We start from the raw sequence: 20,457 nt of genomic DNA on the forward strand, positions 1-20,457 counted from the left end.
TGCCTGGGCTGCTAGAAGAGAAAAAAAAAAATATTGGAGTCAGAACAGAGAGTCTCTTTTCTGCCTTATAGACATAATAACGTATTGTTAATGACATTCTAGGTTTGAAAAAAAATTCAAGGAATTAACAGAGGTAATCCCATTTTTTTTTTAGTCTAGGAACAAATGTGTATATTTTTAAAAGTCAGATTTGCATGATGTTTTTGTTTTGTTTTTTAAAAATTATCCCACACCAAAAAAAAATGCATTCTTATGTTTGTCTAAGGAAACCTCAGCAGCAAGTCTATTCCAAAGAATACCTAAAATTCTTGTCTTTCTTTGTGTCTCACTTTTGGCATGCCAAAGGCAACTTTTAAGAAGTTTTTTTTTTTTTTAAGGCAATGTGGAATTTTAACTTGGGTTACCTTCATTATGATGGAAGACTAGCTGGAGCTAGCATCCTGGGACTGGGGCTGGGTCCCAGATGTGTCCCAGCATCCAGGGTGGTACAATTCCTTTCCCTTAGGGTCATCCCTTCCCAGAGCCAAATCTGAGAGGCCACCCCCTCCCCATTTAACTGCACTCATTTGGCCCACCTGGCTGCCATCTGGATATCATAAGACCACACTTGCCCAGGATGAGGGATGAACTGACTGCCCTGGGCATCCAGATCATGCAGGACACCAGTTGGGAACATCAGTGTCAAAGGTGATTCACAATGCATCCGTGGTGAATTGTACCCTCCCCCTTTCATGGTCACTATCATCTTCCACCCTCTCTTCCCACTGCACTTGCTATGAACTTTACTCTCTTGTGATGCTATCTATGGACCTCGGTCAGAGGACCTGAATTAATTTAATTTAATTCTTCCTACCAGTGTGATCTTGGGCAAGCCACATTTTTTTTCTAGTTTCCTCATCTGAAAAATTAGGGAGGCTATTCTGGCTCTTAATCTATGATTCTATGATCTTTAAAAATTTATTTAAACTGATCTAATTACAAGTCATTATTTTCACCTTGGGCTCTTTCATAGGGTGTTATCAAGCTTAGGTCTTGATTTGCTTTTTTCAAAAAACTGAAATCTGCCCATTTACATGGCATGTAAGTACTGGCCGTTTACACAATGGCCTCTCTGCTGAGGGGTCTACAATTTTTCCTGTATTTCTGTGTTGTGTCCTGAAAGGACATTTGCAAGTCAGCTGTTTGGAAAAGGGAATGCATTTTCCCATATATCTCTAGCGGTTAAGTTCTCAGAACAGCCTATAAAAGCAGCATGTCAGCTACAATTATGGATAGCTCAGCAAAAGGGAATCCTGGATGACTGGATATGTGGCTCCCCTGAACCCCCACAGTCTCCTTCAGTAGCCACAGTGGTAGTTCTTCTTATAGTGAGAAGGAAGCTGGGTAGCACCTCCTTTCCCAACAGTAATTATCTCCCCCAAGGAGATCATAAGTTTCTTGAAGTCAGGGGCTGGTCTTATTTATCTTTGCATCTCACGTCTTCCTCTGCCCCCCATAGCTTCTGGCACAGTGCCTTAGGGTTTGTAGGTTCTCAATAAATATTTCCTGATGGATTGCTTATCAAGACATGCTCTTTGAGTTTACACAGCAGGATGGAAACCGTGATTCATTTCTGTGGGCTAAAGAATGCACCTTCATTTTAACTGCCTAAGTTTCTACTGACTAAGAATATGTTACCAGTGTGTGCCCACCTTAGTGTTAAATTCTCAGAGAAAAAGGAAATGAGTTACTTGAGCACTATTGACTTTTAGGAGTAATTTTATTGATTCATTTTGTTTTTGTATTCATATACGTCCCTCCTTCCTCTCTTCCCACTCCACCCCCACCCCAAAGCAATCCTTCCCCTGTAACAAAGAAAAAGAAACAGTTAAAACAATCAACCCACCCATCTACTGGCTCTGACAATGCATGCAACATTCTGCACCCATAGTTCCCCACCTATCCAACGAAAAGAACTATATTCTTATCTCTTGTGTGGGGTCAAGCTCGGCCATTAATTACACAGCATTCATTTTTATTTTATTGTTCCTTTAATGTGCATTGCTGTTACTGTGTACAATATTCCTCTGATTCTGCTCATTTCATTCAGCATCAGTTCATATGAGTCTTTCCAGGTTTTTAAACATATTGTAGGATTATGATTCTTAATCCACTCTGCCACATGCTTCTGTTTTATGGGAGATTTCATCCCATTCACATCACAGTTGTGATTACTATCTGTGTCTTTCTCTCCATCCTATTTCCCTTCTCTCCCCCACCCATTTATGCTTTTCTCTCTCCTTTCTCTCTTTCCCTTCTCACTAGAGTTTTGCTTTTGACCACCACCTACCTCAGTCTGCCCTCCCTTCTATCAGCCCCCTACATTTTCTTTTTTTTTTCCCCAACACTATGGATTTTAGAGAGGTTTTATGGGCACAGGTGGCACAGTAGATAAAACTGTGGGCCTCAAGTTAAGAAGACTCATCTCTCTGAGTTCAAATACAGCCTCAGACACTTATTAGCTGTGTGACCCTGGACAAGTCATTTAATCCTATTTGCTACAGTTTCTTCATCTGTAAAGTGAGCTGGAGAAGGTAATGGCAAACCACTCCATTATCTTTGCCAAGAAAACCCCAAATGGGGTCATGAAGAGCTGGACACAACTGACAAATGACTGAACAACAACATGATCCTTATCTCTAAAATCCCTTTAATGCTGCAGAACACAAGCCATCCATGCTCACCTGGCTGTGTGACTCCCATCCTTATCCTCCCACAATGAGGTTGGATAAGGGCATCTCTGTAGGGCATCCACCCAGTGTTCTAGAGGTCTTGCTCATCCTCTCTTGGTGGCATGTAGATGCTCACGGACATCACGAGACTGTCATCAGTTACCACTTGTTCTTGACTCTTCCGCAGTCCATCTTACTCATTCACACAGTTAGCATTTATCCCATAGAAATTAGGATCCACTCAACATAAAATGTTTTTCAACTCTTCTAAAAATAAAAATAACTCCTATTTCTATAGCACTCTAAGGTTTACCAAGTGTTTCATTTTACAGATGAGGAAACTGAGGCTCAGAAGAAGTTAAACGACTTGACCAGGGTCAAACAGCTAATAGGTATTGGGTCCAGGTCTCCATACTCCATACTACCTTAATAACTTCCATAGGTATTTATAAAATAATACCAATAGTTTGGCAACATATGTTTTCTTCACATAAAGGCTTATTTTACTGCCTTCTCTGTTAAGGTAACAGAGATATCATAGGAATCATAGAGAGGCATTATATTAGTGATAAGTGGTTTGGGTTTTTCCCTTTTCTTTTATTTCTTTTTTTTTTAAGCATTCACGGTTGAAGCCAGAACCTACTAGATTTCACATTAAATTGTGAAACTGCTCCCTGCAGCCCCTCTCCTAGGGTATTCATTTTTATTATTGAAGATCAGCATTTGAATCAATCATTTGTTAATGCTTCCTGTCTGAATGGCCATTTCTTTGGGCCACATCAGAGCAGGGTTGACTGGGAAAATGCTGACCTTGTTTACTAACAAAATCCAACATTTCAGCTGTTAACGTTCACAAAAGCATGCTCTATTCTCCATATTTGTTTCCTGGAAAAATTGTCACGCTTCTTGAAATTTAAATTCTGCATTCTGTGAGAGAAATATTGCAGTCTCTCCCCCAAAGTGAATTTGTCTGGCTTTCCCTGGACACGCTTGGAATGACTTAATGTCTAGTTTCTTGGCTGCAAATACCGGTTACTCGTGAAAGTAACTCAGTGTTATATATTCAGCACATCTTTCCATCAAGTCTATTTTTGCATTTAACCAACTCCAAGTTATATTTAGCACTTTGAAATATTTACAAATGAAGGCTTATAGACTTTGTGTATAGGTCAAGTCAAAAAAATGCTTAGGTGCTTACTATGTGCCATGCACTGTGCTAAGGGCTCATGATACAAAGAAAGGCAAAAATAACTCCTGCCCTTGAGAAGCTCACAGTCTAATGGGGGAGAAAACATACAACCATGTATATACAAGATACACACAGGGTGAATTGGCATTAATTTCAGAGGGAAGGCCTTGAGGGGTCCAGGACAGGCTTCTTGGAGAAAATGGGACTTTAGCTAAGACTTTGAGAAGGAAGCAAGGAAATAGAGATGAGAAGAGAGGTCATTCCAAATGTAGGAGACAGCCAGTGAAAATGCAGGAAGTCAGACTGTGGTAATGTTGAGTTGTTTCAGTTGTATCCGACTCTTTGTGACCCCTTTGGGGTTTTCTTGGCAAAGATACTGAAGTAGTTTGCCATTTCCTTCTCCAGCTCATTTTGTGGATGAGGAAACTGAGGCAAACAGGTTTAAGTGACTTGCCCGGGGTCACACAGCTAGTAAACATCCGAGGGCAGATTTGAACTCAGATCTTTCTGACTTCAGAGTCTAGCACTATCTCCACTGCACCACCTATGGAAACACTTTCCTCATGACTATCCTATGAGGTAAGTAATTCAAGCATCACCCTCATTTTATAGATAAGGAAACAAAGGCCCAAAATCTCAAAGCTAATGGTATGATAAGATGCACTAACCCCATTGAGGGACAGCTGGGTGGTACAATGGATAGAGCATTGGGCTTGGAATCAGGAAGACTCATCTTCCTGAGTTCAAATCTGGCCTCAGACACTTACTAGCTGTGTGACCCTGGGCAAGTCCCTTAACCCTGTTTGCCTTAGTTTCCTCAGGTAGAGAAGGCAATGGCAAACCACTCTAGTTTCTTTGCCCAGAAAACCCTAAATGGGGTCACGAGGAGTCAGACATGACTGAAACAATCCAACAACAACCCTCTCCATAACTTTTTGTCTATATCACATTACTTTTATATACTTGATTAACACAAGCTTACTAAGTGCTAATCACTGTGTTGAGCACTGGAGATAGAAAAAAAGATCAGAAACCCCCCAGCCCTCCACTAGTTCACAATTTAATGAGGGAGAAAACATGTATAAATAGGTACCTGCAAATACAAACAGAAGAGATGGAAGATTTAACCCTAAGAGGATATGGCTCTGGCTTCCCAAAGTCAGTTGAATAAGGTGAGCCCAATGAAGTACCAGAGAACTCAACAAAACAATTTTTGCTGCCAAAAATTTATGTCGTTTGTTTCCTCACTCGTGTTCTCGGTTTGAGGGAAGCAATGTGATGGAGTAGAAAGAGTGAATCAGAAAACCTATATTATTATTAGTTATTATGTTATTATTAATTATTAATTATATTACTATTTACATATAATCAATTACATTATATAATTATTATTTGTTAATAATTATAATTATTTTATTGTGATATATTATATAATTATTATCTAATTAATATTGTATTATATAATTAATTATATAAGATACGTTATTAATTAATAATTTATTATTATTATTATTAGAGCTCTGTTGCTACCAAGTTTTGTGTCCTCCTTGTTGTTCAGTCATGCCCGACTCTTCATGACTCCATTTGGGATTTTCTTGGCAAAGATACTGGACTAGTTTGTCATTTCCTTCTCCAGTGGATGAAGGGAAGCAGAAGTTAAGTGACTTGCCCAGGGTCACACAGCTAGGAAGTGTCTGAGGCTGGATTTGAACACAGGTTTTCCTGACTCCAGATCCAGTGCTCTACCCACAGAGCCACCAGCTGCCTCATGTCCTCTTTGGGCAATTCATTTCACTTGTCTAGGGCTATTTCTTTATCTAGAATACTAATAGTCTACATCTATATAGAGCTTTTTGGGCAGTTTCCTGGACTCTTTCTTCACAATTTTGGAAGCTGGGTAATACAAATGTTATTAACCCATTTTCCAAATGTGGAATCAGAAGGGTGAAGTGCCAAAGGTGACCCAGCTATTATGTAAAAGAGCCAGTGCTGAGCCCATATTTTTTTTGTTCTGAATCCAGTACTCTTTCTTCCATACCCTACTCCTTCTAGCCATTCTTAATTTGCCCATCTGTAAAATGAGAGGATTGGATGAGATACTCTTTTTCCACTCTTAAAATTATATTTAACCAGATCATCATCTGGCATGATTCACCTTGCATCACAGAAAAACACATTTTACGAATTACACTTTTAGGCCACCCCTAAACAGGTAAAGGTTAACCAGTGGGTTGAGGCAGTTATGTGGATCTTTGTGAAGGACCACCTGAATCATGTAGTGGAAACTGGAAGTGATTGGATGGTTATCTTAGGCTTCCACTTTGCTTTCTCTCACCCCACCCCCAGTATTAGATCTGTTGCCAAGCCCTGCCTATTTTACGTTCATAGCATCTCTCCTTTATGCCTCCTCCTTTCCTCTGGTACTGCCACCATCATGGTGCTGGCTCTTACCAACTCACATCCGAACTATTGTAATAACCTACTTGTTGTTTCCCTGCCCCAAGTCTCTCTCCACTCTGCTTTCAAATTAATCTTCCTAAAGTGCAATATTGATCGTATCTATTCCCCTATTCTATAAACTCGTGGTTCCTTCTCACCTCCAGGATCAAATGTAAAAGCCTCTCTGGCATTCGAGGCCCCCACAACCTGGCCTCCTCGTCCTTTCCCACCTAACTCCTCTCCTCCCTCTCCTCACTGTATTCTGTACATCACCCCTTTGGTGTTCTTCACACAAGACATTCCATCCCCATGTCCCCGAAGGCTGAAATACTCAAGTTCCAGTTCATATCCCATCTTCTACAGGAAGCCTTTCCTGATCCCCCTTAATTCTAGTGTCCTCTCTCTGTTGGTTGTCTCCTGTCATTATCTTGTTTATTTATTTATTCTTTATCCTGTCTATATCTTGTTTATACGTAATTGTTTTCATGTTGTTAGACCATGCTCTCCTTGAGAGAAGAGACTGTGTTTTTGCCTTTCTTTGTATTTCCAAGGCTTATTGGCACATGCCTGGCACATAGTAGGTGGTTAATAAGTGCTTATTCACTGGCTGATTGACTGTGTCCATCCATACAGTTTAGATCTGTAGACAAAACCACACACAGAGAATTCAGAAGCTTATCCAAATAATTTAGACCAAAATCTTGGGAAAACTTCATCCCATCAGCCACAGTACTCCACACATCACCACCCTCTTTTGTCCCTGTGATAGGAGAATGGAGCTATGAACTCCAAAACCTCCTTGAAAGGAGGGAGCCCAGCTCAAAACACCTCTTCATTTCTAATCTGTCTTCACTACTTTCTCTGCCTTCTCTGACTTTTCACCATGCACCCAGGAGGAGGGTACATTCCCAAACCCTGACGCTCCTGCTTTTTAACCTTCCCTTTTTGTGTTGTCTTCCATTAGATAGTAAGCTCCTTGAGGGTAAGGAGTATATCTGGTTTTTTATTTGCATCTCCTGGGTTTAGCACAGTTTCTGGCACATGATAGGTAGTTAATAAATGTTTGTTGACTGACTTTTTATCCTGGGAGGGGATAAAAGACTTAAAGCTTAGGCCAGTGGGCTTGGTACAATCACACTCTTCTGGCTACTGGTGTTATCTTTGCTGTGGCCTAAATCATTCTAGTAACTAACAACTGGCCCTTGACAATTAATACCAGAGTAACCCATATTCATAGGATCATAGATTTTGATCTGGAAAAACATTAATGATTATCACTTTATTTATGTGGAACCCTAAAGAGATAAAGAGACTTGCCCAAGGTTATATAGATAATAAATAGAGGAGGTAGGATTTTAACTCAGCCCCATTAGGTCAAAGTTTTGTGTTCCCACTGCACCCATTCACTAGCATTCCCTGAACTATATAGGGATAGGGACTATATCTAATCAAATTTCATCCTGAGATTTCAAAGCAATAATCTTGCCCTTGCATATAGTTAGATATAGGTGTCTATAGCTATCTATCTGTCTGTCTATCTATTGCTGGGATCTTTAATGATCAGTTTCTGGATGCTTGACCCTCTCATTTCAATCTGAGTTCTTCAACAGTGATTTAAGATATTACCTTTGTATATACTTTATGCTTATCTACATATGTATTATACTTTGTCTCCCTCAGCAAAATATAAATTCCTTAAGGGTAGACACAGGTTTGTGTGTTTGTGTTGTCAGCCACTAACTAGCACTTAATCAATGTTTATGTGGCAGCTAGGTGGTGCAATAAGTAGAGTGCCAGGCCTGGAGTCAGGAAGACTTCTTCCCAAGTTCAAATCTAGCCTCAGACACAGATACTTACTAGCTGTGTGACCCTGGGCAAGTCACTTAATCCTGTTTGCCTCAGTTTCCTCATCTGTCAAATGAGCTGGAGAAGGAAATGGCAAGCCACTCCAATATCTTTGCCAAGAAAGCCAGAAATGGGGTCACAAAGAATCAGACACAACTGAACAACAACTACAACAATAGTTGGTATAGTACTGAACCTGGAATCAGGGAAATCCGAATTCAGAAAATGGCTGCAGGCATTAACTAGCTGTGTGACCTTGGATAAGTAAGTTATTTAATCTCTCAGCCTCAGTTTCCTCATCCTAAAAGGGGATAATAATAGCACCTACCTCCCAAGGTTGTTGTGAGGGCAAATTGAGATGACATAAGTAAAGAATTTTGCAAACCTCAAAGACACTATATATATCCTAGTTATTATTAGGTCATCAAGTATTTAGCTAGTAAGGGGCAGAGAGGTAGATGAGACATTTGGCTTGCCTAGGAGACTTGACAGAAATTTACCAATAAATATGGACTGCCTTCTTAGGCATGAATTGACTTCAGAGGTTAAGTTACTTGTAAATCTAAAACTAGTGGGTGACAGAGCCAGGACTAAGACCCAGCTTTACTTATTCCCAAAGAGTCCTTGGTAGCATAGTGGATAGAGTATTAGCCTTTAAGTCAGGAAGACTTCTGATTCTTATCTGTGTGACTTGGGTAAGTCATTTAACTTCTAACTTCAATTTAGTCATCTTTAAAATGATAGGGTTGTACTTGACGGCCTTGAGGGTCCCTTCCAAATCTAAATCTGTGATTCTATGATACTGAGTTCAGCTCCCCAATTTTTCACATGGATTTTCCAAGAAAAAAACAATGTTCAATAAATAATAGGAAGAATGAATAAAACAAATCAATAATGTTCTTGGGGGTGGGAGAGCATTCACTCTAAATATTTTGTAATTATGGACCTTAACTAAATGTAAATACAGACATATATTGGATCTGTATTAATCTCTGTCAACCCTTTCAAACAGATGCCATACTTTGGGGAAAAGGAAATCGAAATGTACCAAGGAGCTGTAAGTAACATTCCATAAATGACCATAATGTTCTGAGCTTTATAATGCAGAGGTTGTTTTCCTTGACATTAACAATATGTATTATATTGTAGTGTATATATATAACACATATATTTACGTTAACTTATTGTTCCAATGCATCACCTTACCTTGGACAGTTCAATTAGATGAGAGTGTTTGATCTTAAATGTATGTTTCTGTAGTATTAGAAACAAAAAACATAGGACTGTGCAATTCGGCTTTAGTTTGTGTGGTATTAATAGATTTAAGATAGAAAGAATGCCAGGGATCACCAAATACAATCTCCTCATTTTTCAGATTAGGAGTTTATGACTTGCCTAAAGTCACCCAGGTAAGTGACAGAAGTAGAATCAGACATCTGGCCTTCTGACTACAAATGCCAAGTTCTTTCTGTTCTACCTTGCCTCCGGAAACTGAAGAAGCTCAGTGGAATTTGACTTTTGGCTCAAATGTTTTTTCTGCTACAGAAATTACTCTCTTTTCCTCACCAAAAAAAAAAGTCTTAAATCATATAATTTATTATTATTAAACAATTGCAAATTAAATCACCAAAAAGCCCTCTTGCCATTTCAGAGTAGGATTGGGCTGTGTTTCAATGCTCCTATTTCACACAGAAAGGATGAATTTTTTTTTCTAGATGCAAGTGTGTACCCCATTTAAACTGTGTTCCACATAAAAGCAGTTAAAATGTTAGGGAGAATAAGATACAATATGAAACAAATAAGATTAGACATTGGAATGTGGATGATGACACAGACAAAGTGTATTTTACACTTTGGTTCACTTGCTTTCCTTTTCCCCTTTAGACCTGCTTGCTTCCTTCTTTTCCCTCTCCACCCTTTTTCTTTTTTCTTGGGCTGAAGCTCTAGGGCTTTTGCTGATCCTGATCCCTCAAAAACAATCTTGGCCCACACAAATTCTCCTGTTGAAGTGGAAGGCCTGAGCCTTCCCAGAGCCAGAACCCAACCCGTTGTTGGTTCATGAAGGGCCCTGTAGGTGCTGAGCCTAAAGTGGGCTGCCTTTGAAAATTCAGCCTTTGTGACTTTGTGACCCGGGCAAGTTACATAATCTCCAACTGCCCCCGGCAAACTCTGTTAAGACTTTAAGTTACTGGTGAACAGCCATCTCCATTAGTTAAGGGAGTTTTTTTCCATTAAAAAATCAACTATCCAAATCAATGGAGAGGGAGAGAAACCGCTGTTCACTTTATCCTTTTCACAACACTTTCATCTTGGTCATTTTATTTAACTCTCATTGCTATCCTGAGAGATGAGCAGAGATTGTTGTCCACCTTTTCCAGATGAGGACACAGGATCTGAGAGATTTGTGGGCTGTGCCTAAACTGGTGACCTAGATCTCTTGACTCAGTCCAAATTCTCTTTCCTTGTCCTGGATTTAGGCCTTTGTGAGAGTGTTTGTGTTTGAGCTGGGGGTATTGTTTTGTCTTGGAGCTCGAAATGGGATAGGAATAGCTTCAAAAGCTGGATGGAAGTTAATGTGAAAAGGAGAATTTGGTTAGTTATGGAGAACTCAGGTTTTTTTTCCATTTTGAAGGCTAACAAAGAAGTCCCATGAAAGTGGGAGGCACAAAACAACCGAGCCCCAGTTGTTAGTTACCCACTAGAGATAAAATAAACAGGCCAAACCAGTTTGCTCCCTCAGACTACCACCCCCTCTTCCTCAAAGAGAGCCCTACTCCTTCCACCTAACTCCCACCACACCTCCCCCACCCCATATCTCTTGCAGGGTCCCAAGTGCTCTCAAACTCATCTCTTCAAGAAAATTAGAGTATTCTAGTTCAGGTGGCAGTTAAATCAAAGCTCTCGTGAACAACTTTGTGTTTCCAGGTTAGCTTAGCCCAAAGGCTATAGGTGGGCAGTAGTGATGGGCAGTTCCCACCAAGGTGTGGCTTTAAGTGGTTGGGTGTGGTATTCGAATATCTGTAGACTTTGGTCATGTCTAAGGGCTGAATCACATCCGCCTATTAGGGATTCCTGCCATTCAATTTTCAAAAAAGAAATGCCTTAGGTCAAATTCCACCTTAACTGCTGTGTAGCTCCTGTTGACAAAGACCAGGGAACTGTCAAATTCTGGCCTTTCAGCTGAGCAACCAATGACATGCAATTGCAAGAACCCAACCTGAATAAAGATGTGTTCTAGAGCAGAGAGGAGAAAGGAATGTTTCCAATGTAGTTTTTTGCTCTGTTTGACCACATGGCCCTAGGGCAAGTCACTAGTGTCTCTAGTTCTGTCTCCTCATGTTTAGAAATCTGTTTTTTTATGATTGATGTATCATGGATGCCTTTCCCTTTTCCTCCTCCCCAGGCACAGTATGAAAATCCACCCCATATCTATGCGCTTGCTGACAACATGTATAGAAATATGATTATTGACAGAGAAAACCAATGTGTCATCATCAGGTATGATATTCATATATTCCATCCTTGCGTCTGTCTGGCAAAGCTCCTTACTAACCCATGCCGAAAGCTCTCTCCAAGCAGCACAAGCAAAGTTGATGTCTGCAATACTCACTTAATTGCATGATCTTGTCCATGGGCATGTAGCCCCCTGGGCTATTTGTTGAGCCTCGTCAATCAATGGCGCTTTCATGTCAGCAGGCAATGCCACAAGGCTGTTCACATAGCTGAGTCTGAAGCCTGCTGGCTGCTTTATCTTGTTTTATTTTCCTAAAAGCAGTAATGACTAGCACAGAGGGAGCTTCTGCAGTATTCGTGTTTGTCCCATGTGGTTAAATAAAAATAACTGACTGTTGGTTTCAGGCCCCATGATGCCACCCAAGATTACTTTAATCAAGAGAAAAAAAGGCCTTCCTACCATGTTTTGCACTAAAATAATAAAGCAGCTGCCCTTGGAAATGATGGTTTCCTTGCTCACCTTCATCTTCCCTTTGGGTTAGAGAGCTTGTACTTTTATGCCAAAATATTTCTAGGCTAGTTTTGTGGCCTGTCAACCAGGGCCTTTTTGCTCCACTCCACTTTTCTCTTTCCTTTCATGGTAGAATTTTGTCTCTTACCAGCTTGAACCTTCCTGGTGTGCTTTGAATGGTATAAGAGAATTACAACTGAACTTCTCTGCTTGCCCTCCCCTACTTCCATTTCATCATTCTTTTATCCTAACACTTCTTGAGTTAAAAGTCAATACCTGAAATTCAACAGCAGGAAGGTCAAGGGCTTTGTCTTTGAGATGTGGGTCAGAGGATAATAATTAAGATGAATGAACAAAAATAAAAGAGAAAAGAAGCTTATTAATTTACTGAATTTTTAAAACTTTCAACAGTAAGCAATGAATTCAATGTTCTATCTGACCTTCCTTTCCAAAGGAATTTCTAATTGTAACTAAATTGAATTGTAGAAAAGAGTGTCTATCAGGCTCATTAAGTAGAGGAGATCACAGACTATGGGGGTAGTCTCAGAAAGGAAGTTAAGATAAGTTTGAGGAAGGCAGAATGGCATTGGTGGTGGGAATGAATTTTATTAACAAAGTCCCTCTCCTACACACTTTTCTTTTCCTCTGAATCTGCAGCTAAAGCAGGAGGCATAAATAAATTAACTCAATTAATCAATTAATTAATTAATTTCTCCAGGCCTCAGTTTCTTGATCTATAAAATGAGATGATTAGACTTTGACCTCTAAGTTCTCTTTCAGCTCTAAATCTATAATCCTATGAGGAAAGAAAGCAACGCTATTTCATTCAATCCTCAACAAGTATTTAATTGCCTGCTATATGTACTCTACTCTGTGCTATTGGGGTACAAAAATAAATAAGACATGGTATAGTGAGGGAGAAGAGGCATGGACATGAAGTAAAAACAATGTCAAATTTTGTAGGTGTCATTGAAAAGGCAGAGAGAAGGATATATTGGGGGTTTTTTGTTTTTTTTTTTTTTTCGAGGCAATTGGGGTTAAGTGACTTGCCCAGGGTCACACAGCTAGTGAGTGTTATGTGTCTGAGGTCAGATTTGAACTCAGGTCCTCCTGACTGTAGTGCTGATGCTCTATCCACCGCAACACCTAGCTGCCTCCCCAGAGAGAAGGATATAAAAAAATTCAAAGGAGGCATGTTGTTGTTCAGTTATATCCAACTCTTCATGGCCCCATTTGTGGTTTTCTTGGAAAAGATACTGGAGTGGTTAGTCATTTTCTTCTTCAGCTCATTTTACAGATGCGGAAACTGAGGCAAACAGGGTTAGGTGACTTGCCTAGGGTCATGTAGCTAGGAAGTATCTTGATTCCAAGCCCATTGCTCTATCTCCTGTGCCACCTAGCTGCTGGAGGAGGTATAGAAGATTTCTTTCTGATTAGGAAAATCAAGAAAAAAAGGCGATATTTGAATTGAGCCTTTGGTAGTATTTTGACTGGCAGGAATGGAGAAGAATGATCAGGAAGGGGCATGATACAATGGAAAAAATCGACATCTGGAGTCAGAGGACCTGTACTCAAATTCCACCTCTTTGTAACCTTGGGCAAACCACTTATGAGGAGGCTGGATTAAATGGCCTTGCAGGTCTAGATCTGGGTTCCTGTTTGAGACACAGGGAATAGAATGAACAAAGACAGGAAGGCAGGAAAAACATGGAACGTATTTGGGAAATAGTAAGTAGCTCAGTTTGGCCAGATTGTATGCAGTCCCTAAGGAGAAATAAGGCTGGAAAGTGAGGCTGAAGTTAGATTGTGGAGGGTTTGAATGACATACTAAAAAGTTTGGATTTTATCTGTAGGATAGTAAAGAGCCTCTGATATGTTTTGAGTAGAGAAGTAATATGGTCAGAGCTATGATTTTCCAAAGATTACTCATTAGTGATTCATGGGGTCTCTCTATTAACTAATCTCTTATGTATTTGAATAACTAAACTCTTGTTTATATGAATAACTGTTAGCTCAGCACACCAAGAGCATATGCTTTCAGAGCCTAATGTGTGCATTAATATAAGGCTATAAGTGCTTTCAACAGGCGTGAACTGAAGCTGCTTCTGTTCAATCAAGATTAAGTTCATGCTTCCTGCCAGCTGTTAGCCAGGTGTTTCAATGAATTAATCCAAGAATTAAAAGCTGTTGCTTCTCAGGGCCATTTCCATGCTACCATGTTTGGACTCAGAATAGAGAAGTCTGAGGCTGGCATTGACTGGGTGGTCACAATGGGAGTTGCCAAAACCCAATATCACCCTACTCTTTGTCTGCTAAGTGAGACTGGATGTGGGGGAGAGGGAGGAGGGGATGTAGTTCTGCATGCCTGTCTCCCTAGGAGACAATTACGCTAGGTTGAAGCGATAAATCCTGTGGGGCAGAAGAGAAATCTATACAACTGGATGGGTTGCTCAAAAGAGCTCTGATGGGGAGAACCAGATGAACCAAATGCTGAATAAATAGCAAGCACAGGGTTTGGACACCCAAATGCCAGCTCAAACTCAAATGTGTCTTTGACCCCCAAAATAAACAACCTGTATCTCTCTGGTTGGTTTAAATGGAAGTAGGCTTAGACTCTTCCAAGTGACAAGGAGTTCTTGCTAGGTGATAGGAGTGGGGTGAAAATCTAATAGAAGGAAATAGAGCTCATCTTCACACTGATGAGAAGGAAAACAAGAAAAAATAACATTCTAATCTTTATGGTGCTTAGCCAGACCTCTGCCACCCAGTGAACTCCCCTATGTGCTGTGTCATGATGTTAACATTTACTTTTATGAGACAGATGATGTCAATGTATAAAGACAACATTTCTGATATTCTTCTAGTCCATGTTCATTTCTTTTAAATAGAAGCAGACAAGTGGCAGTATGGGAAGCTAGGTGTTGCAATGGATAAAGTGCTAGCCCTGGAGTCAGGAAGACCTGAGTTCAAACCCAGGCTTACTAGCTCTGTGACCCTGGGCAAGTCACTTAACCCTATTTGCCTCAGTTTTCTCATCTGTAAAACGAACTGCAGATGGAAATGCAAACTACTCCAGTACCTTTGACCCCCAAATGGGGTCACAAAGAGTTGGGCATAACTGAAATGATTCGACAACAATAACAACTGGTTGTGGGATCCTAGATACATCTCTTAGCTTTCAGTGGATTGGGCAGCTGTCTAAGACTATAGATTGTGAAGAAGTTGCCAGTGTACATTGGGAAAGGAGTTTCCTCTCCCAGGAGTTCCCCATATCAGTGAAATCATAGATCCAATCCCTCTCTAGCATAATACTGATTGGTTGGTTGATTGATTGATTGGTTGATCTATTGACCTGAAATGGGCTTTAAACATCATCTGGCCCAAAGTCCTCATTTTATAGATCAGGAAACAAAAAGAAGCCCATTGAAAGGAAGTGACTTGCTCAAGGTCACACTTCTAAAGTAGCAGATCCAGGCCATGACACTGGCTGTGGGGGAAGGGTCATTGACTTTGGAGTCAGAAGACCTGGGTTCAAATTCTGCCTTTACCACTTATTACTGTTGTGCTGTTGGGTAAATCACTTTCTCTCTCTGGGTCTGTTTCCTTCCCTGGGAAGTGAGGAGTCCAGACTCAGTGGCCTTCTTCCCTTCTTCCAGCTCGAAAGATATGATCTAGTGTCCCCAAAGCCATCTGCTCTTTCTACTTAGCTTCTCATTGTCTTCAGTTTCAACATGCTATCTGAAATCCCTTCATTGAGCTCCATCTCCCTGTTTCCCACATGATCTAATGGTGCTCGTGATACCTGGCATTAACCATAGGGCAATGTTGGCCAATTCAATAAGATGATATTGGGCCAGAACTTGAGATCAAAGACCTTCTTTGTACATGCCAGATGTGATTGTTAGATGAGTCATTTGGAAAATGTCTGTGTGCCCAAAAGTTAGATAGAGGCTTCTGCCTCTCACTAGTCTGAGTGTTACTGTCAGTGAATCAATGTACCATTTATTAAGCACCAGGTCTAAGGATACAAACACAGGCAAAAATAGTTTCTGTCCTCAAGGAGCTGAAAGTCTAATGGTGAGATAAACATGAAAACAGCTATGTACAAAAGAGATATTTACAAGATACATTGGAGGTGATATCAGAGGTGCCGGCTTTGGAAGGATCCCAGAAAGCCTTCTTATAGAAGGTGGAATTTTAGCAGAGGCTTCAAAGAAAACCGAGATCAGGAAAGGGAACATTCCAGTCATGGGTCTTTATGATATTCCAGAAAGGGTTCCTATAGTGAGAGAGGAGAGAAAATGTAGTAAGACACCAGACTACCATGAGGTTGGGACAAGGAGCCCTGGCTCCATTCCCGTAACACTTCGGCATTAGTCTCCCTAGCAGCTGGGAGAGTTTCTTGGCATACAATTCCCCATGGCCCTCATCCACTGAGGAACAGGTGTGAGTGGGGCACTGCCAGATTTCCATATACAGGCAGTCTTTGATTCTTGCCACAATGCACTCCTGGAAGCCATGTGGTTAAATGGATTATATTTTTCCCTTAGAAACAATGTTGTAATTGGGGGGTTGTGGTCCTGACCAAGAACTCAGTATCAAATAAATTATAACTACAGCCCAAAATGGTATAAGTAAAACTGTAATAAATATAAATCTCTAAAATCATTCTACAAGGGTCCCTGAAGTACTATGAAGTATATGATTATAAGATTTTAGAGAAGGAGAGATAAATGTAGGCTAGACTAGTCAGTAAAGATCTCAAGGAAGAGGACCATCAAGGATGGAGTGTGGGTAGTCCTGGTGACTAGGAAAGAGAGCATTGGGAGAATAGCCAGAGTCAATGGTGAAGGTTGCCTCTCATCCCTGGCAGAGTCGTGGTGGATTATGTGAAAAGTGAGACACGTTGCCAGACATGGCCAAAGTGTTGATTTGTTTTGCTCAGATATACTTCGTTGTAAGGAATGGTTCCATTATGGTAGGGCAAAAGAAAGTCATTGGGAGGTGATAGCAGTATAAACGAGAGAATGAGTGCATCAACTAAACTTTTGGTTGGGAGAAAGACAAGTTTGGCACATAGGATCACCATGCCACTTTCAAGACAAAGAGGAAGTAGGCCACGATTGGGGCAGCAGATGGGTTTGTGTTGGGAAATACAGTTGCAAGCTTCTTGCAGGGAGAGATTATGTCTTATACCACCTTGATGTCTCCCACAGATGGTAGCATAGTGCTGTGGAACCTAGCAGGTACTTAATACCTGATTAAATGATTAGTAGTAGAGGTTGGGTTAAGTAGATGGGGAGATAGGACTGGAATAAGTAGATAAAGTATGGCAAAATTGTTGAGGGCCTTGAATGCATAACTGTTCAGATTTCATCCTCCAAGGAATGCACAGGTTTTTCATAAAGAAAACCCATGAAAGTCATTGACTATCATGCACGTAAGTATTTTTTTTTCACCTTTTGCTGTAGGAAATCTTTCTTGCATATATAAATATATAGACAGATAGATAGATATAGATTTTTTTTAAAGAGTTGTTTATGAAGAGTTATCTGCAAGAAATGTGCAGGGTAAAGGTCCCCACATGTGCCAAGTGCTATGATGGAGAAGAGAAGCATGCTAAAATAGGACTTGGTGACTGATTGGATATTAAGACGTGAAAGGAAGAGACAAGAGACACAAGTGATTCAGCCAATCTCTTCACACACACGCGCGCGCACACACACACACACACACACACACACGATGCAAAGAGAATGGTGTGAAAGCTACTGCTGCTTATCTTATCCCTTTATTAGGCTATAAATTCCCTGAAGACAGGGATTATATTTCATTTCATCTTTGAAATAATGTAATTAATATTTACATTATCATTTTACATTTTACAAAGCTTTTCATACACATTATCTCATTTAATCCCCAGTACAACTCTGTATGATAGATATTTTGAGTATTAGCCCCATTTTACAGATAAACTGAGGCTTAAAGACAATATTTGCACCCAGGAGTCACCTGACTGCAAAGTCCAGAGTTCTCTCCACTATAGCACAATGCCTTCTCGATGATACTTAGTGCAGAGTCTTTAGGAGAGACAGTAGGCATTTCATAAAGTTTAGGGTCAGTATTTCTTTCCTTTATATTATTGTTGTCATCCTATAAATTATCTCAAAGACTTCTTAGTGATCACCCAGCTACTATGAGTCAGAACTAGTATTCCAAAACAGATCCAACGTTGTTTGGGGCTTTCCACTATACCACTTTCTGCCTCTCATTTGAAATTTAGTTCTTCCAGGAAAAAAAAAAAGCAATAATTCTTTGTCTCACTGTCAACCATATAAGCTGAAGGCTTAAAGGTGGCATCGTGCACCTCAAAGCACCAGCTGCATAGCCTGGTCAGAAGAAAATAACGACTGCTGTATTCACGTACACGAGGCAGCTTGGTTTTACAATTTCCTTGAAACCAAGGGCAGTTGTCTTTGAAAAGAACTGGGAATGTTTTCCCATGTTACCTTGTAATTTTCCATAAACTTGAAAATTATTTCTTCACTCACTTAAATTCTGTAGTTTTTTTATTATTCACTTTGTATCTATAAGGCCCTGGCAGTGAGGTATTACTCACTTGAAGTTGAAGCAAAATTCAATCACTAATATATTATATTCAATCGGTAGATTGAATTGTCTTGCAACTTCTCCTTTTCAGCACAAGGACATTCAGGAGGAAGGATGAGTCGGGAGGGTATTTTTATTATTGTTTTAGCTTTAGTAAGCTTTTTCTAAAACCGTTTAATTAGTCATTTCTGAGTAGAGCTTTACATCTGAGGGGAAATGCCTCACATTTGACTATAAGCCATGGCAGATTATTATTTTTTAAAATTTTATTATTTATTTAGAGAGTTCTTTTCTCTTTAAATTTTGAATTCCAAATTCTCTCCTTCACTTCTATCCCTCCCCTATCCACTGAGAAGGCAAGCAATATGATATCAATTATACATGTGAAATCATGCAAAACATATTTCCATATTGGCCACTTTCTCCCCCCCCCCCCCAAAAAAAATATTATTTATTTATTTGTTTTGGTATTCTTTTTTTTTTTTATTTTGAGCCCCACGTGGTAAATTATTAACTTTGAACAGGAATGTGGAAACTGGTTTACTTTTGAGTGAAAACAGAGAGCTTAGTTAATTATCTGATTCGAACAGCCTGCTAAGTGGAGGCAGGGTTTGACTGGGCCACATACATAATTTAGTTGTTGATGGTGTTGGAGTTTTACTAAGTGCCCACAAACAAATACTGCCTAGACAGATGTCTACCATGTCCATTTTCTTTGCAGACCAAATGTTACGACTTGCCTGTTTGACAGTGTGATTTAAATATAGATTTATTTGCTATTTGGAAGAGGTAGAACTTTTCTGCACATAGTCCTCAAAATGCTGGAAATAAAATATTGTGGTCATCATTCCTTTAATTACATTTTGCCAAGCTAATTCAATAAGCATGTATTAAGCAGCTACTATGTGTAATCCATTCTACTTAGCAGTAGGGACACAAAGATCCCTATTCACAACAAATTTAAATTCTAGTAAATTTTTGTTGGATGAACGAATGATTCTACTAGGAGATATGGCATATATTTGCGCATTTATATGGTATTTTGAGGAGAAAGATATAATAACAGAATTATTAATAATTTAGTTAACATTAAACGGAAAAGAGGATAGTGTGCAGTACCTGGAATCTAGAAGACCTGAGTTCAAATCTGGCCTCAGACACTTACTGCTTATGTGACCTTGGGCAAATTGCCTAATCTTTCTCAGCCTCAGTCTCCTACTCTGTAAAATGGGGATATTAATAGCACTTATCTTACAGGGTTGTTGTGAGAAGCAAATGAGATAATATTTGTAAAGTTTAAATCATTATGTAAATGCTATCTATTATTGTTATTGCTGCTGTTATTATCTCATCTGATACTAAGCATTCTATGGGTGGTAGGTCCAATTTTAATTTCCCTTTTATAGATGAGGAAGGTCAGACTGAGAGATTCGCCCAAGTTCCTGTTGTGGTTGTTCGGTTGTGTCTGACTCTTCGTGACTCTATTTGGGGTTTTCTTGGCAAGGATACCAGATCTGTTTGCCATTTCCTTCTCCAGCTCATTTTACAGATGAGGAAACTGAGGCAAACAGGGTGAAGTGACTTGCCATGGGCCACATCACTAGGAAGTGTCTGAGCCAGATTTGAACTCAGGTGTTCCTGACTCCAAGCCCAGCACTCTATCCACTATGCCACCTAGCTGCCCACCCAAGGTCATATCT

The 20,457-nt window shown here is 39.9% G+C and overlaps 1 protein-coding gene across 1 annotated transcript in view; it reads left to right on the top strand.

Annotated features, from left to right (window-relative positions):
* The window catches only part of MYO1E (myosin IE), a 233,999-nt gene that overhangs the window by 86,927 nt on the left and 126,615 nt on the right, over nt 1-20,457 (top strand). The window contains exons 3-4 of the mRNA XM_027851470.1: nt 9,152-9,241; nt 11,588-11,682. Of these exons, the coding sequence (XP_027707271.1) occupies nt 9,152-9,241; nt 11,588-11,682 (185 nt within the window). The remainder of the gene's footprint in view (nt 1-9,151; nt 9,242-11,587; nt 11,683-20,457) is intronic.

Source organism: Vombatus ursinus, unplaced genomic scaffold, assembly GCF_900497805.2.
Source record: "Vombatus ursinus unplaced genomic scaffold, bare-nosed wombat genome assembly UNPS02009205.1, whole genome shotgun sequence".
Classification (NCBI taxonomy): Eukaryota; Metazoa; Chordata; class Mammalia; order Diprotodontia; family Vombatidae; genus Vombatus; species Vombatus ursinus.